General features: G+C 51.3%; 1 protein-coding gene and 1 long non-coding RNA gene across 19 annotated transcripts in view; one reads left to right on the plus strand and one right to left on the minus strand.

Moving 5' to 3' along the window:
• The window catches only part of LOC106509711, a 22,712-nt gene extending 2,193 nt beyond the window's left edge, over positions 1-20,519 (minus strand). Inside the window, exons 1-5 of one of the 3 annotated variants that reach the window (XR_002342921.1) lie at positions 20,432-20,519; positions 17,435-17,566; positions 2,010-4,896; positions 1,730-1,887; positions 642-791 (exon numbers count right to left, since the gene is read on the minus strand). This is a non-coding gene — a long non-coding RNA (uncharacterized LOC106509711). Of the gene's footprint in view, positions 1-641; positions 792-1,729; positions 1,888-2,009; positions 4,897-17,434; positions 18,175-20,431 lie in introns of those variants that run through there. The other 2 variants (XR_002342922.1, XR_002342920.1) reach the window with 2 other exon arrangements.
• Positions 2,793-23,443, plus strand: part of NLRC3 (NLR family CARD domain containing 3) — a 45,599-nt gene continuing 24,948 nt past the window's right edge. For 6 of the 16 annotated variants that reach the window (XR_002342917.1, XM_013995705.2, XM_013995707.2 and 3 more), the window contains exons 1-6: positions 10,180-17,354; positions 19,301-19,393; positions 20,160-20,221; positions 20,442-20,693; positions 20,782-22,534; positions 23,353-23,439. Coding sequence is in view for 13 of the 16 variants with exons in the window: in XM_013995705.2 (XP_013851159.1) it covers positions 20,167-20,221; positions 20,442-20,693; positions 20,782-22,534; positions 23,353-23,439 (2,147 nt within the window). In the remaining 3 variants the exon portion in view is untranslated. Of the gene's footprint in view, positions 3,118-10,179; positions 17,355-19,300; positions 19,394-20,159; positions 20,222-20,441; positions 20,694-20,781; positions 22,535-23,352; positions 23,440-23,443 lie in introns of those variants that run through there. The other 10 variants (XR_002342918.1, XM_021088094.1, XR_002342919.1 and 7 more) reach the window with 8 other exon arrangements.

The raw sequence follows: 23,443 nt of genomic DNA on the forward strand, positions 1-23,443 counted from the left end.
AGCTGTGGTGTAGGTCGAAGATGTGGCTTGGATCCCACATTGCTGTGGCTACGGTGTAGACAAGCAGCTGCAGCTCCAATTCGACACCTAGCCTGGGAACTTGCATATGCGTGAGTGCAGCCCCACAAAGCGAAAAAGAAAAGAGAAAAGAGGGGGTTTGTGAGGCCTCGAGTGTGCAGCACCCAGGGAGGTGAAATGGGGCATCCTGAACTTGTGTGTCCCGATTCCTGACCTGGAGGGAACCCGGCCCTCCCCGTGTGCTGCCCAGGGGGAGCCAGGACTCGGGTCACACCCTAAGACAGATGCCCCTTCGATCAGACTGAAGATGGTCTGATCTTCGGTCTGGCCTATTCTAGAAGCTACCATGTGTTTCTTGTACGAAGGGCTTGATGCCCCCTCCCCTTGGTCTGGGCTGTTTAAGGGAAATGAGATGAAGTTAGAAAGGGAGGTCGGAGTTCCCGTCGTGGCTCAGTGGTTAACGAACCCAACTAGTATCCATGAGGACACAGGTTCAATCTCTGGCCTCGCTCACTAGGTTAAGAATCCTGTCTCGCCATGGGCTGTGGCACAAGCTGACAGTTATAGCTCCAATTCCACCCCTCGCCTGGGAACCTCAATATGCCAAGGATGTGGCTGCTCACCTGGCTTCCCTGGCTTGTGGTGGAGACGGTGCAGCCTTGGGTGCACTCCCTGGAGAGAAGCCTGGGAGCCCTTGCTCCCCTGAAGGCGTCCCAGACTCCCAGAACGGTGATGAGGTGTTGGGCGAGTGGTTAAAGTTGGTCAAAAGCCACCTGCCAGGTAAAGGCAGGGAGGCCAGCAGGGGTCAGCAGTGGGCCTGGCCAGGGCTCTGGCCGCGGCCTGAACCCATGCAAAGCAGGGAACGCGGTTAACCAAGCCACTACAGGGAAGAAACCCCATGACCAGAGAACTGGCAGCACCTCCAGGCAGCTCAGCCTACCAGGGGAATTCGACTGACTCAGGAACTGAAGCACGAAGTCAAGCTGGCTGGTTGGAAAAGAGCCACTGAGAAAGAGCTACCCTCCGCCAGCACCCACAGGGAGCCCAGAGGAGCTGGCCGGTAAAGGCCCTGCAGTGGCCACCGGTAGGAAGAACGTGTGCTGAGCCCCTGGGACAGTGGAACCTTCACCCATCAGCAAAAACCACGAGACACCCACACCTCACTGTGACGTGACCTCTTGGGCCTGTCCCACTTCCTGTGGCCTGGCCTCGGCCTGGACATGGTCACTCAAGGCAATCAAAGGACAACCAGAGCCCAGCTGGAGCAGGCCCCAGGCAAGGGGGGCCCAGGGCACTGCACCACCCAGGGCACTGCAGGCAGGAAGCCGCAGGCAGGAAGCCTCAGGCTGTCGCAGAGCTGGAAGACCCTCACTGGCTGACCACAGAAAGCCCCAGGGTGAGAACAACCATGGGAGACCCCACCCCAAACATAGGAGTGCCCCCAGGAGAGTCAGGAGAAGGCCCCCCAGCTTCTCAGAGGAGCCGGCAAAGGGAGCCTGTGGCCCAGCCTTGTCTGCTCCTGGGACATCCCAGCCCCAGGGAGGCCAGCTGGGGGCGATGCCAACTCAGGGATGCTCCCGAGATACCCACAGAGGACGTTGTTTCCCCTTGTGCTCAGGACCCATGCACCCCGAGCAAGGGAGGGAGGAGCAGAGCAGCACCCCCCACCCCAGCCCCCTGCCCCCGCCTCTTTCATGTGACAGATGCTCACCAGGCCCCTGTGGTTTCCAACATCCTGCGGGTGGCCTGCTCTCAGATGCCTCGGCTGCACCGCCGCTGGTGAGCAGCCTCCAGTCTGCACTCTGCTTCCTGGGGCCTCAGCAGGCTTCTCGAGGTGGCCACCATGTGTCCCCCAGAACCTGGCACGCACTGATGGGGGGCGTGGGAAGATGTCTTCGTGTGGAGCCCTTCAGAGGGGCTGCCATGGAGCCCTACCCCCCCATCCCCCCTCAGCCCTTGAGGAAAGGCCAATCAATCCACAGTCCTCTCACCTCCTGTCACACACAAGCGGCCGCACGCAGCTGAACCTGCTACTCTATGGCTCTATGACCATCACCGGCTCCCACTTGCTTTCTGAGGAAAACTGATGTCCCCATCACTTTGCTCCCGCCTTGTCACTCGCTTTTCTCAGCAGCCTCACGTTAAGTGGTCTGCTTCCTGTCGCCAGAGGGGGTCCTGTATTTTTCCTCTATTGTAACTTTTTTCCTGTTGTCCACTCTGGGCTGTTCCTTCAGTGCAGCCTGTGTGCTGAGGTCCACCTCCAGGGCCCTGCGTGAACCGCCACAGTCTGCTGTTTCAAGTGACGCCGACCTGCCTTGGGGGCCTGTGACGCAGGAAGAGACTGTGGGTTACTGCTGAGGCCAAGCTGCCTGCTGGGTGAAGGAGAGAAGGAAAGCCAATGGGTCAGGAAGGGTGAGGAGGGCACACTGGATGGCAGCAGGCTGACCTGGGCGTGGAAGACACTGTCTCAGCCCTGGCAAGGCCAGCTCCCTGCTGGGTGGCCTTGGGCAAGTCACTGAACGTGCCAACTGCAGGCCTGGTTTCCCTACCAGCCCCCAAAATGCACAGGTGTGCTGATGGTGAGTCTGCTTTCCTTTGGGCCCTGGCTGGACCCCTTTCCCCTGAGCATCAGGCCTGCACGGGCACTCCATCCTCAAAGCAAGACCCGGGCAGCACCCCGGCCTCTAACTTAGGGGGCGGTGTCAGAGCCAGGGAGCTGGCTAGAGCAGCCGCGGCTCATTGATTCGTCTGTAAGGCTGTTGGCTTTTGAAATCAGACAGGAAGGAGGGCTGAGGTGGCGCGCGGCACAGGAAGAGGTGAGGAGCCCCAGCTGCGTGACAGCCAGTGGGCTCGGGGGACTGCAGGAGCTGGCGGGCTGTGGCCCCGCTGCCCTGCCAGGCCAGCACCTCCCCAGCCCTTCAGACAGGGCTGCACTCCTGCCCAGACAGCTCCTGGCAGCATGGGGCCCAGCTGACCAGCCAGCCACAGAGACTCCCCGGACATCCTGGCACCACCCAGCTGCCTCTGACCACTGGAAGCCCCGGGCTGGAATGCCCCCAGCCCCCTTCAGGGCATCCTTGCAGCGACGGGGTCCGGGAGGTAAGCTGAGGCCAGGCTGTCTCCGTGCAGGCGTGCCTCCGGACGGGGGAGGAAGAGGAGACAGCTGGCAGGAAGGAGCGTGACTTTAAGGCCTGAGACACTCTGGGGAGGGGTGGCTGAGGTGACTCCAGGAAGATGTCCCCAGGGGTGCTGGGCGCTGCTGGGCAGACCAGATCCTGGTGTGAAATAAGCAAACACATGCTCAAGGTCAGCCCACAACAGGCCGAGGGGTCAGCGCCCAGCTTCCCAGGAACCAAGGATGCAAAAGGAGGGGCAGGAAGTAGCTGGAAAGGCTGCAGGCAGAGGTGATGATGAGCAGCACGGCCCAGGGGCTAAACCTGGAATCAGCAAACCCGGTCCTGCATCCCCTTTCCTACCACATCTGCCCGGGGTCCTGAGGACCAAGCGAGGTGGTGCAGGTGGGGAGGGGGCCAGCCCCCACTGCCTGCGCCATAAATGTGGCCCTCGTGTTGGGTGTGCCACCCCAGGGACCCCGCCAGCTGCCCCTGGGAGAGATGAGGCTCGCCATCCTGACAGGACCGGGAACCTCAGAGGCTTTCTCAGAAGAGGTGCTGCTGAGCTGGGCCACGGCTGGCTGTTGGTCATGGGGTCTGCCCCTGTGGCCAGGCTCTGGGGTCCCAGGGCCCCCCTCATCCCCTCAATGGAGGCACAGGCTTTCCCCGCCCCGGGGGCTCACCCTTGGCCACTACAGGCCATCCTGCCGCTGTGTCCAGGTCGGGGTGCAGGCTGGGCACCCCCTCCTCAGTCGTGGCTCTGGGATCCCCAGGGTTGAGCCTGACCCTGTCCCCACGAGGGCTCTGGGGCAATGCCATCAGGAGGGCCCTGTCTTGCGGTGAAGACACCGCTTCCTCCCTCCTCAGGAGGTCAGCGGTCACGATGCTGGGGCCACCGAGCTGAGAGGGAGCCGAGAACCCAACTCTCAGGCCCTGAGAGACAGGGTGGGGCAGGAGTCAGGAGAGAGGAGCATCCAAGCAGCAGTGGCCCAAGATAGGGGCAGCCCTGGCGGAGGGGAGCATGGCAGGCCCCGCAGCCCCACAGCGCAGGGCAGAGGGGGGCCGGCTGCCCCCCCCCACACACAGCCTAGAGGACAGGATGAGGCCCTGGGGGGACAAAGGACAGGTCGGACCTCGCTGGCAGAGGCCAAGAGGAGGTCAGGACCTGGGTTTTCGAAGGGGTGGAGCAGAAGCCCAATGTGGAGCCTGAGGGCCGGGGTCTTAGCGACACCAGCACCAGGGAGCACAGTCCTTAGCTGTGTCCTGCCCACAAGTGAGGCTCTGGGGACACAGAGGCTGCCTGGCCTCCAAGTTGTGCGTCTGGCCTTGCCCTGTCCACTAGAGCACAGATCTCTAGAGCCTGACCAAACTCTGGCCGTCAGATCCCCGAGGCGATCCAAGGCCACCTGCCCTCCGTCTTCCAACTCAGGTCACAAGCCCCCTGCGGCCCACCAGAGGCTGTCTACACTGGGCAGGATCTACCTGACTTGTGGCGTGTGGCCACCAGACGGCCCGGTGCTCAGAGGCCTCTGATGTGCTCCAAGCTGGGGTGGCATCTGGGACTGCAGGCGTGGCTGTCCACACAGCTGGCCAGGTGGCCACGCCATCAGGGGAGACCCCTCCTCAGCCTCTGCTGTTGGTCCTGGGAGGTCGCGGGAATGTGGGGTTCCTAGTCCAGCTGCTGAGGTCTCTTCTGCTCCTGCTGGAACAAGGCGTCTAACAGGGAAGGCCCGGTTGGAGAGTGGGGGTCTTATCTGAGTAGGGCCTGAGGAGAGATGCCAGATAACAGAGAGAACATTCTGGTACTTTTGAATCTCAGATAAACAAGGAGGTTCTTTTAAAAGCATAAGTTTGTCCCAAGTATGACGTAAGATATACTTACAGAATTTTTCATTGTTTATCTGAAATTCAAATGTCACTTGATGTCCTATATCTTAATTTGCTAAGTTTGGCAACCCTACACCAGGTCAGAGGTGCCAGAAAAATGGGTGGTTTGATCAGGCGGGAGTGTTGGCTGCAATGCTGAGGGGCTAATGGACCACAGAGGCCGGGGAGCCTGTCCCCCTCTTCCCAGGCACCTGCAGGCCAGCCTCTTCCTCCCTCACTCTTGCCTGCTGTTGTCCCTTCCTTGTCACCTTCCTAGCCCCTCTCTGGCCCAGTGGTTCTCAACTCTGGCTGCCCATTAGAATCACTGGGTAGATTTAAAATGCATCCAGTAGGAGCTGTGCTCAGGCCAGTGAGATCTCCGGGCACTTGGGCTGAGCAGTGGCTTTTTAAAAATAGTGCTCCAGGAGTTCCCACTGTGGCTCCGCAGAAACCAATCTGACTAGTATGCATGAGGACGCAGGTTTGATCCCTGGGCTCGCTCAGTGGGTTGGGGATCCAGCGTTGCCATGAGCTGTGGTGCAGGTCACAGATACGGCTTGGATCTGGCGTGGCTGTGGCTGTGGTGTAGGCCGGTGGTTATAGCTCCAATTAGACCCCTAGCCTGGGAACCTCCGTTTGCTGAGGGTACAGCCCTAAAAAGATTAAAAAAAAAAAAAAAAAATGAAAGACAAAAATAGGGCTCCAGAGAATAAGCACGTAATCCAGCAATTCCACTTCTGCGTATGTCCCCAGAAGGGTTGAAAGCAGGGCCTTCAACCAATATTTGTTCTCCCACGTTCATAGCAGCATTATTCACAAGGGCCAAAACCTGGAAACCACCTAAGTAGCTACCGACAAATGGATGAATAAACTAAGTGTCGTCCATCCATAAAACAGAATGTGATTTAGTCTTAAAAAGGCATGAAATTCTAATACACGTCACAACATGGATAAACCTGGAAAATATTATGCTCAGCGACAGAGGCCAGACACAAAAGGACACACACCGTGTGATCCCATGTGTAAGAGGTCCCTAGAGTTGTCGGACGCAAAGACAGAGAGTGGAAGGAGGCTGGGGAATTGGTGTTTAATGGATGGAGTTTCTGTTGGTGGAGGCTGGCAATGGCTGCACAACCTTATAAACGTATTGTAGTCCACTGAATTGAATGCTTAAAAAATGACTACAATATTAAATTTGTGTTTGTATATTTTACTGCAATAAAAAATTAAAGAATATAATGCTCCAGACAATGTCCTGCCAGAGCTGAGAGGCAGTGCCTGGCCCTTCTTCCTCATGGTTCCTGCGTGCTCCTGCCACCACTCCATCCACTGAGGCACAGCCTGGAACCTGCTGGGTGCAGCTGGACATCCAATGCAGGAGGCTGTGTCCAGTCCTGGGCCACATCCTGGCATCACCCTGTCTGAGAGCAGGACAGAGGGCCTAGCATCCCAGCCTCGTGTGCTAAGAGGCCATGGCAGGAGTTCCCGTCGTGGCTCAGTGGTTAACAAACCAGACTAGGAACCATGAGCATGTGGGTTCGATTCCTGGCCTCGCTCAGTGGGTTAAGGATCCGGTGTTGCTGTGAGCTGTGGTGTAGGTCAAAGATGCAGCTCGGATCCTGCATGGCTATGGATATGGTGTAGGCTGGCAGCTGTAGCTCTGATTCAACCCCTAGCCTGGGAACCTCCACAGGCTGTGAGTGCAGCCCTGAGAAGAAAAAAAAAAAAAAAAAAAAAAAAGGCCATGGCAGTATTGCTTCATTTCGGTGCACGTATATTTGAACTTTTAGATAGCTGCTAGCCTAACTTTTTCTAAACTGAGGTATAACTTAGACAGTAATGTGAGCTCAGTGCATTTTTATGCATGTGTATGCCTGTGTGCACACCATCCAAATTATCAGATACAAGTTCCCAGCTCCCTCGAAGGCTCCCTCATGCCCCTCCAGTCAGAACCTTCTCCAGGGGTCACCAAGGTCTTGACGTCTATCTTTCAGATCCATCTGGCCTGACTTTAAACTCCCTGCAATGGGACCACAGAGAGTGTGCCCTTTTGAATCAGACTTGACACACAAAGCTTGTGAGAGGCAGACTTATTGCTGAGGGTATCGGTAGCTTGTTTTTTTTCTTTATTATGTAGGAGTTGATTGTATGAACATACCAAAAAAATCTCATTCTTTTGTTGACGGACATGGTTGATTCTGCTTTTTTTGAACTTCACACATTCCGATCTGTGTTGTGATGGACCTAAATATTCATTATTGTTGGGTATATACACACAAGGGGAATTGCTGGGTCACAGAAATATGCATATTTAGCCTTATTACTACCAAATATTTTCCCAGACTGAGCTTAACTGGCATTTTTCTGGTGACAAATGATATTCTGTTGTGATAGCCTTCAAATTTCTGGCTCACTTTTCCAGTGGGTGTCTGTTTCTTACGGATTTTTAATGTGTTAGGGGTATGGTCTCCTGGTCCATGGTTTGCTTTTTCATCCTTTTAGTGCTGCCTTCTAATAAACAGACACTCCTAATTTTAATGAATCCTGGTACAGTGTTCTTCTCTTTCATGGTTAGTTCTGTTTCATCTTTACCTTAACCAACTTCACAAAGATTCCCCCCCCTTATTTTTTCTAAGGCTTGACTGACTGTGTTAGCATCCACATTTAAATCTATGATCTAGCCTGAGTTAATTTTCTGTGTATGGGGTGAGGGAGGGGTCCGACCGAGTTCATCTTTCCCGTATGAATACCCCACTAGCCAACACGGGTTAATGCAAAGACCATCCTTTCCCCCACCGAATTGCAGTGGAGCCCTGTCATAAATCAGGGGACCACATACCTCTGGGTCTGTTTCTGGACCTTCTATTCTACTGCACTGGTCTACTGATCTGCTTTTGTACCAACAGCTACAGCTAAACTAAGTCTGGATCCTATACAGTGTAAGTCCTCGGGCTTTCCTCTTCTTCAAGATTATTCTGGCGGTTCCAGGGTCCTTTGCATTTATATTTATGTTTTACAATCAGCTTGCCAATTTCCACCCACTTCTCCAAATGGCCTATTGGGATTTTGATTGGGATGTCAATCCATAAGATCAATTTGGGAAGAACTGACATCTTAATAACAGTTCAAGATGTTGTTCAATCCACGAACATGGTAAATCCCTGCTTTAGGGCGTCTTTAATTTTTTTAGTACTGTTTTATAGTTTTCAGCATAGAGATCATACAAATTCTTTGCTAGATTTATTCTTCTTAAAAAAATTTTATTATAGTTGATTTCCAGGGCTGTGCCAATAGATTTATTCTTATATATTTTATTTTTAAATGGTATCTAAAATTTTTACTTTTATTTGACTTTTGCTAGTAAGTAGAAATATAACTGATCTTTTTGTGTACTGATCCTGTGTCTAGAAACCTTGCTAAGTTCATGTTTTAGTTCTAATAGTTCTACTATAAATCTTGCTCCGTTTTCAACACATACGATCACATCAACTGTGAATGGTGACAGTTTTCTTTCCAATTTTGATGTATTTTGTTTCTTTCATTTGCCTACTACCAGCACCTAATTTTCTGAAAAGACAAACCATCAACCAGAAGAGATTATCCCTGGGGAGTGGAAGTGAGATATGCACTTCACTTACTTCTATATTATTTAAATGATTTTAATGTTTTGCTTTTATAATTCTGTAAGGTCTCTCTCTAAAGGAGGTGGGAAGCAATGCATATTTGTTAGCAAAATCTAAACAACTGAAATCCACAAAATAAGAAACAATTCCTTAATCCCACTGTCATATATTTAGAGCTATCCTCTAGTCAGACAAAAATGATACACTATTTTTTAAAAGATGTCCTATCATAATTCTCCTGTGCACATTGACTTTTTCCCACATAAAAATACATGTTAAAATATCCAGGAAGCTCTCCATAAATAAATGGACATATGTATATGATCCATGAAAAAAATAAAATATCCAGGAAGCTCAACAAACTCAAAGTAAGATTAATTCAAAGATACCCACACCAAAACATATTATAATCAAACTTTAAAAAAAAAGACCAAGAGAATCTTGAAGTCAGTAAGTTAGAAGTAAATCCTCATGCACAAGGGATCCTCAATAAGATTATCAGCAGACTTCTTATCAGAAACTTTGGAGGCCAGCAGAGAGTAGGCTGACATATTCAAAGTGGTCAGAGAAAAAAAAAACTATCAACACAGGAGTCCTATATCCAGCAAAACTGTCCTTCCAAATTAAGGGAGAGGAGTTCCCGTCGTGGCGCAGTGGTTAATGAATCCGACTAGAAACCATGAGGTTGCGGGTTCGGTCCCTGCCCTTGCTCAGTGGGTGAAGGATCCGGTGTTGCCGTGAGCTGTGGTGTAGGTTGCAGACGCTGCTCGGATCCCGCGTTGCTGTGGCTCTGGCGTAGGTTAGTGGCTACAGCTCCGATTCAACCCCTAGCCTGGGAACCTCCATATGCCGTGGGAGCAGCCCAAGAAATAGCAAAAAGACAAAAAAGACCAAAAAAAAAAAAAATTAAGGGAGAAATTAAGACATTCTCTAATAAACAAAAGCTGAGAGAGTTCATGACCACAACCTGCCCTGTAAGAAATGCCCAGGGGCGTCCTGCAAGATGAGATAAAAGGGCAGTAGATAGCAGTAATGCAAAGTCACACGGAGAAATATAGATCTCACAAAAGTAGATACGTGGGCAATTATAAACACTGGTGTTATTGTAAAAATAATTTATAACTGCTCTTTTTATTTTCTACATGATTTAAGATACATTTAAAGAAAAAAACAACTATTAGTGTACAAGCTAGTATCACTGTATCTTTGTTATAACTCCAAACTTATTTTCTACATAATATAAGAGACTAAAGAATTTAAAAGAATTATTAGTGTATGTTCTGGGGCACACAATCTATAAATATGTAATACTGTGTAAATAGGTAATACTGTGACATCAACACCCCAAAAGGGGTGGGAGCACAGTTGCAGAGGAGCAAAGCTTTTGCATGTTATTGAAATTAAGCTGCTATGGGAGTTCCCGTCATGGCTCAGTGGTTAATGAACCCAACTAGCATCCATGAGGACTCGGGTTCAATCCCTGGCCTCGCTCAGTGGGTTAAGGATCTGGCATTGCCATGAGCTGTGGTGTAGGTCACAGACATGGCTTGGATCCCACATTGATGTGGCTGTGGTATAGGCTGGGGACTACAGCTCTGATTCAACCCCTAGCCTGGGAACCTCCATGTGCCAGGGGTGCAGCCCTAAAAAGATGAAAAAAAAAAAGCTGGTATATATTGAAATTAGAGTATTATAATTTTAGGATATTAAATGAAGCCCCATGGTAACCACAAATAAAATAAAAAATATACACAAAAAATGAAAAAGGAATTTAAACATTTCACTACAAAAATGTATTCTTAATACAAAAATACATTTTTTAAAAACTGAAAATACATTTTTAGTTAAATACAAAAAAAGATGATAATGCAAGAAATGAGTAATAAGGCAAAGAAAACAAATAGCACCATTACAAAATTAAGTCCTTCTTATCAGCAATGATTTCAAATGTAAATGGATTAAACTCTTTAAGCAAGAGACAGAGACTGACAGAATGGAGAAAGCCATGTGATTCAGCTATATGCTGTCTCTGATCCAAAGACACAAATAGGTTGAAAATAAAAGGACAAAAAAATACATTCCATGAAAATAGTAACCAAAAGGGAGCAGGTATCAGACAAAAAGAGCTTTAAGTCAAAAAAAAAAAGTATGCTGATATCAGACAAAAAGAGCTTTAAGTCAAAAAAGTTTACAAGAAGAGTTCCCTGATGGCCTAGCAGTTAAGGATCTGGCACTGTCACTGCTGTGGCTCAGGTCATTGCCAAGGCATGATCCCTGGCCCAGGAACTTAGGCATGCCATGGGTATGGGCCAAATCCGCACCCCCCCGCCCCCAAAAAACCCCAAAACACTTACAAGAGACAAAGAAGCACATTATATATTAATAAAAGATTAAAAACAGCTCAAAGACATAACATTATATACTGAATAATAGACCATCAAAACTTATGAAGCAGGAGTTCCCGTCATGGCTCAGCAGAAACGAATCCGACTAGGAACCATGAGGTTGCAGGTTCAATCCTTGGCCTCAATCAGTGGGTTAAGGATCTAACATGGCCATGAGCTGTGGTGTAGGTCACAGACACGACTCAGATCTGGCATTGCTGCAGCTCTGATGTAGGCCAGCAGCTGTAGCTCCAGTTCGACCCCTAGCCTGAGAAACCTCCATATACCGTGAGCAAAGCCCTAAAAAAAGGAAAAAAAAAAAGTATATGAAGCAAAACTGACAGAATTGAAGGGAGAAATAAACAGTTCCACAGTAATAGCTGGATACTTCAATACCCCACTCACAGTAATAGAAGAGTCAGACAGAAGTCAAGGAAACAGAAGTCTAAACACAGTAAACCAATCAGATCTAACAGACACAGACAGAATACTGTACCCAACAACAGAATATTCTCTTCAAATGTACATGGGACATTTAACAGGATAACCATGTGCTAGGCCACAAATTAAGTCTTACTAGATTTTATTTATTTATTTTTTTGTCTTTTTGCTATTTCTTTGGGCTGCTCCCACGGCATATGGAGGTTCCCAGGCTAGGGGTCTAATCAGAGCTGCAGCCACCGGCCTACGCCAGAGCCACAGCAACGCGGGATCCAAGCTGCATCTGCAACCTACACCACAGCTCACAGCAACAACGGATCGTTAACCCACTGAACAAGGGCAGGGACTGAACCCGCAACCTCATGGTTCCTAGTCGGATTCGTTAACCACTGCGCCATGACGGGAACTCCTAAGTCTTACTAGATTTTAAAAGATAGCTGTCATACAAAGTATCCTCTCTAACCACAATGGGATGAAGTTAGAAAAAACAGAAGGAAAACTGGAAAATTCATAAAACTGCAGAAATTAAACAACACACTTTTAAAGCACTAATGTATTGAAGAAGAACCCACAAGGGAAATTATAAAATACTGAGAGAGACAAAAATGAAAACACATCAAACTTACAGGACACAGTGAACATGGTACCAATGGGGAAACTGATAGCTATAAACACTTACATTAACAAACAGGAAAAATCTCAAATTAACAACCTAACTTTACAACTTAAGAAACTAGAAAAAAAAGCAAACTAAACCCAAACCTAGCCAAACACTGATGCAAAATCTTAAAAATAAACCAAATGGAATTTATTCATGGAATGCAAGGATGGTTCAATATAAGAAAACTGACCAATGTAATAAGCCACGTGAACAAAATGAAAGAAAAAACCCACATGATCACCTCAATTGACACGGAAAAAGCATTTTATAAAACTGAACATCCTTGCATGATAAAGCACTCAGTGACCTAGAAATAAAAGGAATCTCCTCCACATAATAAAGTCCATATATGAAGAACCCAACCAAACATCATCCTCAATGGTGAAAAACTGACAGTGTTTCCTCTAAGATGGGGAACAAGCTAAGGATGACTACTTTCAGCACTACTTGCAGCACTTCCAAGCAGCATAGTGCCGGAAGTTCTAGCCAGAGCAATTAAGTAAGAAAGAGAAATTAAAGTTAAAAAAAATTCTATTCAAAGAGGATTAGTAAAATTACTAAGGCTCAGTGACACAGCTGAAAATTATCCACCCAAAAAAGGCATCTGAATTTAAAAGGAACAAGTAAAATCATGTTTGTGGATGATATAATCTTTTAAATAGAAAATCCAAATGATTTCACAAAACTGTTAGATCTAATAAATAATCTCATAAGTATCATGATACAAAGTCAATACACAAAATTCAGTTTCATTTCTATGCAAGAATAATGAACAATCTGAAAAGGAAATCATAAAAACTATTCCATTCACAACAGTATCAAAAAAAGAATAGAATGCTTAGAACTGACTTGACCAAAGAGAAAAGACCTGTACAATGAAAACTACAAAACACTGTTGAATTAAAGAGGACGTACATAAATGGAAGCACATCTCATTTTCATGAACTTGAAGGCTTCATATTGTTCAAACATCAATACTACTGAAAGCTGTCTACAGATTCAGGGCAATTCCTCTCAAAATCTCAATCACATTTTTTTTTTTTTTTGCAAAAATAGAAAAAAGCCATCTCAAAATTCACAGGGAATTTCAAGGCACCCCAAATAAAACAATCTTGGAAAAAGAACAATGCTAGAGAACCCACACGTCTTAATTTCAAAACTTACCACAGAGTGACAGTAATCCAAACAACGTGGTGTTAGCATAGAGACAGACACGCAAACCAACGGGAGAGAACAGAGAGCCCAGCCAGAAACCCTCACATGTACATGGTCAAAATACATTTTTGACAAGGGGGCCATGCCCATCAATGAGGAAAGGACCGTCTTTTCAACATAGTGCTCTGAAAACTGGACAGCTACACCAGAAGAACAAAGTTGGATCCTCGCCTAATACCATACACAAAAATTAACCCACAATGGACAAAAGACCTAAATGTAAGACCTACACCAACAAAACTCTTAAAAAAGACACAGGGCAAAACTTCACAACACTGGATCTGGCAATGATTTTCTGTATACGACACCAAAGGCACAGGTAGCAAAAAAGTTAGACAAATTGGACTTTGTGAAAATTAAACAATTCTGTGAGCCAAAAAATATTACTGGAGTTCCCGCCATGGCGCAGTGGGTTAAGAATCTGACTGCAGCAGCTCAGTTCGCTGCAGAGGTACGGGTTTGATCCCCAGCCCAGCACAGCGGGTTAAAGGATCCAGTGTTGTCGCAGCTGTGGCACAGGTCATGGCTACGGCTTGGATTCAATCCCTGGCCCAGGAACTTCCATATGCCGCACATGTGGCCATAAAATTTTTTTAAATAAAAATAAGAAGATGCTATACATAGAGTGTAAAAAGCAATGCACAGGATGGGAGAAAACATCTGTAAATCATGTATCTCATTTGTGGATTTAATATGCAGAATATGCAGAGAACTTCTAAAACTCAAAAACAACCAAAAAACCCCTGAACAACCTGACTCAAAAATGCGCAAAGGATTTGAAGAGATATTTCTCCAAAGAATATATATGAATGACCAATAAGCACATGAAATGATGCTCAACATTATTATTATTATTATTTGTCTTTTTGCCATTTCTAAGGGCCATTCCCGCAGCATATGGAGGTTCCCAGGCTAGGGGTCTAATCAGAGCTGTAGCTGCCAGCCTACGCCAGAGCCACAGCAACACAGGATCGCTGTGTCTGCGACCTACACCACAGCTCATGGCAATGCCAGATCCTTAACCCACTGAGCAAGGCCAGGGATCGAACCCGCAACCTCATGGTTCCTAGTCAGATTCATTAACCACTGCGCCACGACAGGAACTCAACATTATTTAATCACCAGAGAAACACATATCGAACTACAGTGAGATACCACCTCACAGCCATTAGCAGGGCTGTCAAAAACCCGAAAACAAATACTGGTAAGAATGTGAAGAAATTGGAACCCTTGTGTACTATTGGTGGGACCGTGAAACACGAAAGCTGCTTTGGAAAACAGTGTGGCAACTCCTCAAAAAATTAAAGTTACTAGGGAGTTCCCTTGTGGCACAGCAAATTAAGAACCCAGCACTGTCACTGCAGCAGCTAGGGTCCCTGCTGTATTGCTGATTTGATCCCTGGCCTGGGAACTGCCAAATGCCACAGACGCAGCAAAAAAAAAAAAAAAAAAAAGAGAGAGAGGGAGAGTTGCTACCCAGAAGATAAATTAGTGGATCACATGGTGACTCTCTTTTTAATTTTTTGAGGATTCTAGCAGTTCCAGTGCTGTGTGTATCCCTTAAAAAACTGCACACAGGGTCTTGAAGAGTTCACCCTGTTCATGGCAGCATTATTCACAAAGGTCAACCAGAAAAGCAACCCAAGCCATCACGGACAGGTGAATGGATGAGCAAAATGTGGCACAAACATACACTGGACTGTTCTTCATCCAGAAAAGGGAGCAAAATTCTGATACACGTTGCATCATGGATGATCGCGGACATGCGGCTCAGTGAAAGAGGCCAGAGGCAAAAGGACAACTACGGTGCAATTTCACTTATATGAGGTTCCCACAGTCGTCAGAATCGTAAAGGCAGACAGCGGAAGGGGGGCGGCCAAGGACTGGGGGGAGGGGCACAGGGAGCTGTCGTCTGATGGGGACAGAGTTTGAGTTTTACAAGGTCGAAAGAGTTACAGGGATGAGGGTGGTGCTGGCTGCACAGCAAAGGGCATGTACTTAATACCACTGACCTGCACACGTAAAAAGAGTTAAGAGGAGTTCCCACTGTGGTGCAGTGGAAAAAAATCCGACTAATATTCATGAGGACGCACGTTCAATCCCTGGCCTCGCTCAGTGGGTTAAGGATCCAGCGTTGCTGTGAGCTGTGGTGTGGGTCGCAGACGGGGCTCAGATCCCGCATTGATGTGGTGTAGGCTGGCGGCTACAGCTCCGATTGGACCCCTAGCCCGGGAACCTCCATATGTTGTGGGTGTGGCTCTAAAAAGAAAAAAATAAAAGGTTAAGATAGTAATTATGTGTATTTTACCCCAATTTTTAAAAAGTGAAAAGAATACATTTGTAGGTCCTATATGATTCAATTTATACGAAATTCTAGAAAAGGCAAAACTAATCTATAGTTAAAAAAAAAAAAGCAGACAATGGCTTAGGGGCAGAAGGGTGCAGCTGGGCTAGGCTAGGCAGCAAAGGGGCATGAATAAGGGAACAACCTTTTTGAAGGAAGAAACGTGCCGTGTCTGACTGCGATCGCTGCTACACAGTTGTAGACATTTGTCAGAATGCTAGCTTTGAAGTGGGTGCATGGGACTGTATATAAATTATACCTCAAAAAGGTAACTATAACCTTTATAACATTAAGAAACAAAAACTCACTGTGGGAGTTCCCATCGTGGCGCAGCGGTTAACGAATCTGACTAGGAACCATGAGGTTGCGGGTTCGGTCCCTGCCCTTGCTCGGTGGGTTAAGGATCCAGCGTTGCCGTGAGCTGCGGTGTAGGTTGCAGACGCGGCTTGGATCCCGTGTTGCTGTGGCTCTGGTGTAGGCTGGCGGCTACAGCTCCGATTCGGCCCCTAGCCTGGAAACCTCCATGTGCCGTGGGAGCGGCCCAAGAAATAGCAAAAAGACAAAAAAACCCAAAAAACAAAAAACTCACTGAGGACACGTCCAGTATGACATTATTATATTTTATGGCCACAGAGGTTTCCATGTACGGATGGGCCATGATAATTTCACCAATCCTCTTTGCTTTTGTTTTTGCTGTTTGGCCAGGCCCGCGGCATGCGGAAGACTCCCGGGCCAAGTACTGAACCTGCACCCCAGCTACAACCAGAGCCACAGCAGTGACAACGCCAGATACTTAACCCACTGCACCACCAGGGAGCTCCTCTTATTGTGCTTTTACGGTTTTGTGTTTGATCCAAACTGAAGTTAAACTTGTGTTTCATGTGACGCATAGGTAAAACAACTCTTTCTCCTGGGCTGGCCACTTGCCCCAACACCTCTTCCACAGACTTGAGAAGCTATTTCTGTCCTATCACCAAATGCCTTCGTGCATAAGTAATACAAATATGTATTTGCTCCTGGACTCTCCAGTTTGCTCCACGGACGGAGGCGTCTGTTTCCGTGCCATCCCCTGTTACACACAGCTTCCTGCTCACGGAAGATGACATTTGGGAAGGCAAGTTCGGTTCGATGTTAGAAAATCGATGCGTGCAGCTCCGAGATGAGAGGCGAGATCCGACACACGTCAGTCATGTCCCTCCCCCCACGTCTGGACACATCCAGGCCCTCAGCACAGTAAGCGGGTCTCCGGCCCCTCCGACCAGGCCCCCCTGCCCTCTGGTGAGCCCACTTGCTCACTCATGGCGCCGCCGCAACCCCGGCCTTTTCCTGCTCCTGCAGCACGAGGAGCCACTTGCTGCTCCCCCAGCTCCCTGCACCTTGGACAACCTCTTGGTCGCCCTTCAGATCTCTGCTTCTGTGTCACTTTCCCACAGAGGCCTCCCCTGGCCACTGAGACCAAAGCGCCCCTGTGCCCTAGCCCCTGACCCCTCGCCTTCACTCGCAGCACTGATGCCCGCAGAACCGCCGCGCTCACCCTCTTGTTTCCTCTTGGTCGTCACCCTCCGCCACCCCCAGCCCAGCCACAAGGTGAGGACTCTGATTGTCCACCTCCACATCCCAGTGCCTGGAACCCACAACAGGCCCTCGGTGACCCTCAGCCAGGTGGAGGAAGGACTGCACGTAAATCGGGTGATTATGTCAATACTGTTAAAAAATCATTTGCTCATTTAACAGACATGCCTAAAAATGCTTTTAACTTTTAAACATACCATCCGAGGCAGGTCGATTGTCCAGCGCCAGTGCTGCTGTCAGTGAAGCCTTGGTGTCTACCCCAACTCGACTGCTTCGCAGTTGTGTATCCTGGGAAAAGTCATTTAACCTCTCTGGGCCTGTGTCCTTATCTATAAAAGGGGAAAAATAATGGTAAATGACGTAAATGAAATAAGTACAGCGCGTAACGCGACTGTGTCTGGAACACAGTAAGCCCTCAACAAGCATCATACAACATTACTTGAATGTCAGTAAGAAATGAGGAGTTGAAAGCATCTTTTCTAAGAGGAGAAGAGAACTAATTAGAGACAAGTCTCAAACCTCAGGTCTAACAGTCGGGGTTATAACCACTCCTGGGAGAGTCAGACTACGCCGAGGAGGCCCTCTTACAGATGCCATCCTTCAGCATTGCTGGGGGCAGAGGTGGGGCTGGGCCATGCAGAGCAATTGTTCAAAACGAAAGTTCTGCTTGTAGAGAGGAGATGAAATTATTTGTAATTCAAAAGCCTGAAGAGAGCTAACTGAAAGGTGAGAACTAATGTGGATGCCAGCATGCAGATGGGATACGAGAGAAAATACACATCGTCTTCTCGGACACCAACAAAATTCGTAACAAGAACTATTTTTTTTTAGCTGAGCCTGAGGTATACAGAAATTCCCAGGCCAAATATCAAACCCAAGCCACAGCAGTAACCAGACCCACAGCAGTAATGCTGAGTCCTTAACCACTAGGCCACCAGGGAACTCCACAACAAGAACTGTTTTTTTTATCTTTTGGGGGCTGCACCCATGGCATATGGAGATTCCCAGGCTAGGGGCAGAATCAGAGCCATAGCTTCTGGCCGACACCACGGCCACAGCAACATGGGATCCGAGCCGCATCTGCGACCTACACTACAGCTCACAGCGATGTTGGATCATTAACCCACTGAGGGAGGCCAGGAATCAAACCTGCATCCTCACGGATGTGAGTCAGACTTGTTTCTGCTATTTAGATACAAAGAAGAATTTGGCAAGATCTGGACAAGGAAGAATAGTGTCAGTAAAGGATCAAAAGGAAAGTCTAAACACCCCTCCACCAGTCTGTATGTTAACACGACTGAGACCAACATCCCACCGCTTTTTCCCCCTTGGCTTTGACATTTGGAAAAATAAAAGAGAACAGCCAGGAGTTCCTGCCGTGGCACAGTGGTTAACGAATCCGACTAGGAACCATGAAGTTGCAGGTTCGATCCCTGGCCTCACCCAGTGGGTTAAGGATCCAGTGTTGCCATGAGCTGTGGTGTAGGTCGCAGATGTGGTTCAGATCCAGCGTTGCTGTGGCTGTGCTGTAGGCCGGCAGCTGCAGCTCCGACTGGACCCCTAGCCTGGGAATCTCCATATGCCGTGGGTGCAGCCCTAGAAAAGACAAAAAAAAAAAAAAAAGAGAGAGAGAGAGAGAAAACAGCCAGAAGGGCCCTGAAAATAAGGAGCGTGGCCTCGCCCTGGCCCACTTCTGAAGTTCCCAGACTAGTTCAGCTCAACTGGACACCATCTGCCTCAAATTCGCTGCACCACCTCTTCACCATCGCCATGAACTGAGGGGTGGAAGATGCTATTGCACTTGCTGCCAAGCTTCTTCCAGCCTTTTCCAGGTAGAAAAGCTTGCCCAGAATTGAAATGCCCAGGAAGCCCAATTCAAAGCCAGGTCAATGAGTGTGTCGGACCCTTGGGGCTTCAGCCAGTGGAACCTCTGACGCGAATCACGTTGGGACCAGCGAGTGGCCAGGCTGGAGGCCGTGGGCCCGCCTGTTTTGATGAGCTGCCACCACCTGAAGTGGCAGGTGTGCCCTGTGCCCAGCCCTGCATCCTCTTTTCTCTCCTAGACCCGTGGACAAAGGATGGCCGACCCCCACTGCCTGAGTTCCCAGGGTCCTGCTGGAGGGGCAGCCGTGGGCTGGACATCTTGCCCGCTGCAGGTGAGGAGGGGGCTTTGGGGGCCCAGGGGCCCCAAGTGCCCCCCTTAGCCGGGGGAGGGATACACGGGGGCAGCCAGCCTTGGCGGGGGTCTGCTCTGGGCGCCGGAGAAGGGAAGGAATGTGAGCAGATTCCTCTCAGGGCCTCTGCATCCCGCCCCAGCAGAAAACAGTGCTGCCTGCAGGGGGGAGCCTCTGCGCCTCCAGGCGACCCCGGATCACAAGAAGAAGAGCCCCTGGGTCGTGCTGCTCTGAGAACCAGCGTTCACCTCCCTCAGGACCCTCCTTTCTCTCTTTACTACATCCCAAGTCCACAGACTGCCGCTTTTAGAGTGGTTTTAGGTTCTCAGAGCAATCAAGTGGGAAATAAATCGATTTGTTCTTCTACCCCCAGTCCATCTACGAACACCCCCCCACCCCCCACCAGAGGGGCACGTTCCATCAACAAGCCTAGGTTGGCACGTCACTATCACCGAGAGGCTGCCACACATCCCGTGGGTCTGGGCAAGTGTATGAGGACACGAATCCCCCTCCCGCAGCATCACACAGAGTCGTCTCAGGGCCCTAAAAACGCCCCGTGCTCGGCCGCTTCCCCCGCCTCCCGACCCCAAACCCAGCAACCCCTGATCTTCTTACTGTCTCCACAGTTCTGCCTTTTCCAGAAAGTCACAGGGTCAGAATCATACTGCACGCGGCCTTTCCAGACGGGCCTCTTTCATCCTTCCCTCCTCGTCAGTGGACCCGTTCCTAATCTTGTCACTATTTCCAGGTTACAAATGAGGACACCACGGCACAGAGAGCTCAGGTGGCCTGGCCAGTGTCACAGAACCAGTAAGTGGCATTGCTTAGATTCGAGCCTGGGGCCCCTGTCCTCCTCCACTGGCCCCCTGCACCTGGGCCATGCTCCTGGCATCAGGAACTATCGTCGGCAACCAGCAAGAAACAGCCCTTCCAACCCCATCGTAGAGGCCAGGCTATCCACAGTCTGGGGAAGGAGAAGGGGTGGGTCCCCATCCTGCCCATCCATTGAGGCTCGCTCACCTGTCCCCAGGCCCCTGGGCAGGGAGACAGCGGGCAGCAGGTCGGGCCATCTGTCCGCAGCTGCTGGTGGCAATCCTGGACTCGATGAGGAAGCAGGAGGTCCGCAACGGCGGAGAGGCGGGCCAGGGCCACGGGGCCGGCTCCCCGGCCGAGCAGGTGAAAGCCCTCATGGACCTGCTGGCCGGGAAGGGCAGTCAGGGCTCCCAGGCCCCGCAGCCGCCTGACAGGATGCCAGAGTCCCCACTGAGGCCACACAGCAATGGTAGGCAGATGGAAGGGGCTTCCTGGGCCCTCCCCCTCCCCCCTTTCCTCTCCCTCCTCAGCCCTCCCCTCTGGCCTCTGTCCGGCAGACTTGAGGATAAAGAGGCACCGAGAGGCTCTGCTGAACCGGACGGGCGGCGGCGGCGCGGAGCTGGGCAGCCCCTCACCCAGGCTGACCAGCCTCCTGCTGGTGGAGGGCCTGACAGACCTGCAGCTGAGGGAACATGACTTCACGCAGGTGGAGGCCACGCGGGGGCGCTGGTGCTCCGCCCGGACCATCGCCCTGGACAGGCTCTTCCTGCCCCTGTCCCGGGTGTCCATCCCGCCCCGTGTCTCCATCACCATCGGGGTGGCCGGCGTGGGCAAAAGCACCCTGGTGAGGAAATTCGTCCACCTGTGGGCGCGGGGGCAGGCAGGCAAGGACTTCTCTCTGGTGCTGCCCTTGACCTTCCGGGATCTCAACACCCACGAGAAGCTGTCTGCGGACAGACTCGTCCGCTCCGTCTTCCCGCGTGCTGGGGAGGCCGGCCTGGCGTCGGCAGCCCTGACCAGAGTTCTCCTGGTCCTGGACGGCCTGGACGAGTGTAAGACGCCGCTGGACTTCTCCAACACCGTGGCCTGCACGGACCCCAGGAAGGAGATGCAAGTGGACCACCTGATCACCAACGTCATCCGGGGCAACCTTCTCCCTGAGGCGTCCGTCTGGGTCACCTCCCGCCCCGGCGCGGCCGGCCAGATCCCGGGTGGCCTGGTGGATCGGATGACGGAGATCCGGGGCTTGAACGAGGAGGAGATCAAGGAGTGTCTGGAGGAGATGTTCCCCGAGGACCAGGTCCTCTCGGGCTGGGTCCTGAGCCAGGTGCAGGCCGACAGGGCCTTGTACCTCATGTGCACCGTCCCCGCCTTCTGCCGGCTTGCGGGGTCGGCGCTGGGCCACCTGCACCGCAACAGGCCAGGTCCCCAGGACGCAGAGTTGTGGCCTCCGAGGACCCTGTGTGAGCTCTACGCATGGTACTTCAGGACGGCCCTCGGTGGCGAGGGCCTGGAGAAGGGCAAGGCCAGCCCGCGCATCGAGCAGCTGGTCCCCGGGGGCCGCAAGGTGGTGGGGACGCTGGGCCGGCTGGCCTTCCACGGGCTGTTCAGGAAGAAGTACGTGTTCTACGAGCCTGACCTGAAGGTGTTCGGCGTGGACCTCGCCCTGCTGCAGACCGCCCTGTGCAGCCGCTTCCTGCAGCGGGAGGAGACCCTGGCCGCCTCGGCGGCCTACTGCTTCACCCACCTGTCCCTGCAGGAGTTCGTGGCAGCCGCCTACTACCACAGTGCGTCCAAGAGGGCCATCTTCGACCTCTTCACCGAGGGGGGCATGTCCTGGCCCCGGCTGGGCTTCATCACGCATTTCAGGAGCGCAGTGCAGCGGGCCATGCAGGCCGAGGACGGGCGGCTCGACGTCTTCCTGCGCTTCCTCTCGGGCTTCTTGTCCCCGCGGGTCAACGCGCTGCTGGCCGGCTCCCTGCTGACCCAGGGCGAGCACCAGGGCTACCGGGCCCAGGCGGCCGAGCTCCTGCAGGGCTGCCTGCGCCCCGACGTGGCCGTCTGCGCCCGGGCGGTCAACATCCTGCACTGCCTGCGTGAGCTGCAACACACGGAGCTGGCCCGCAGTGTGGAGGAGGCCATGGAGAGCGGCGGCCTGGCCGGACTGACCAGCCCCCCGCACCGCGCCGCCCTGGCCTACCTCCTGCAGGTGTCTGACGTCTGCGCCCAGGAGGCCAACCTTCCCCTGTGCCTCAGCCCGGGCGTCCTCCAGAGCCTGCTGCCCCAGCTGCTCTACTGCCAGAGCCTTAGGTGGGCGCCTGGTGGGGCTGGGCCAGGTGTGTGGGCAGAGCAGAGAGCCGTGGGCCTGGAGGGCTCTTCCTCCACCACGCTCCTCTCTACCCACGTCTGGGGGCCGCAGTAACAAAGGGCCACATCCTAGGTGGGTTAAAATAACAGAGGCTCATTCTCTCACAGTTCTGGAAGCCAGAGCCCAAAATCAAGGTGTCAGGAGTTCCCTTTGTGGCTCAGCAGGTGAAGAACCCAACACTGTATCCATGAGGATGCGGGTTCCATCCCTGGCCTTGCGCAGTGGGTTAAGGATCCAACGCTGCTGTGAGCTGTGGCGTAGGTCACAGATGCAGCTCGGATCCAGCGTGGCTGTGGCCGTAGCGATTCAAGCTAAACACCCTGAAACCATCTGGATGCTGACCCAGGCCACACTGCTCACCCCTCAGCCCGCCATCCTCGGTCCTCAGTCTGGACCTCGGCAGGGAGGGCAGGAGAGGCTGTGGGACCAGGGCCATGCAGGACCTCAGAGCAGCTTCCACATCCTCAGAAGGCATCTGGAGTCCTGCAGATGCCCTCAGCGTGCACGCTGCTGGCAAGACGCCCCCCCGGTCGGAACCCCCCCCCCGAGCCTCCCAGGTCATCCTCTCAGAAGAGGTCTGAGCCTCTCAGTGGGGTCTCATTGGGATGGAGGAGGAGGGGGAAGGACCCCGGCCTGGGTGTCAGAGCCCAGCGCCCCCTCTGCTGCCCTGAGGTCAGCCCTTTGCCAGGAGCCTCTTCCCGCCTGTCCTTGGGTGGCGGCGGCAGGACCACTCACTCGCACCGTTCCTCGTCTCCACCAGGCTGGACGCCAACCAGTTCCAGGACCCGGTGATGGAGCTGCTGGGCAGCGTGCTGAGTGGGAACGACTGCCGCATTCGGAGGATCAGGTAA

The sequence above is a fragment of the Sus scrofa genome, chromosome 3 (assembly GCF_000003025.6).
Source record: "Sus scrofa isolate TJ Tabasco breed Duroc chromosome 3, Sscrofa11.1, whole genome shotgun sequence".
NCBI lineage: Eukaryota > Metazoa > Chordata > Mammalia > Artiodactyla > Suidae > Sus > Sus scrofa.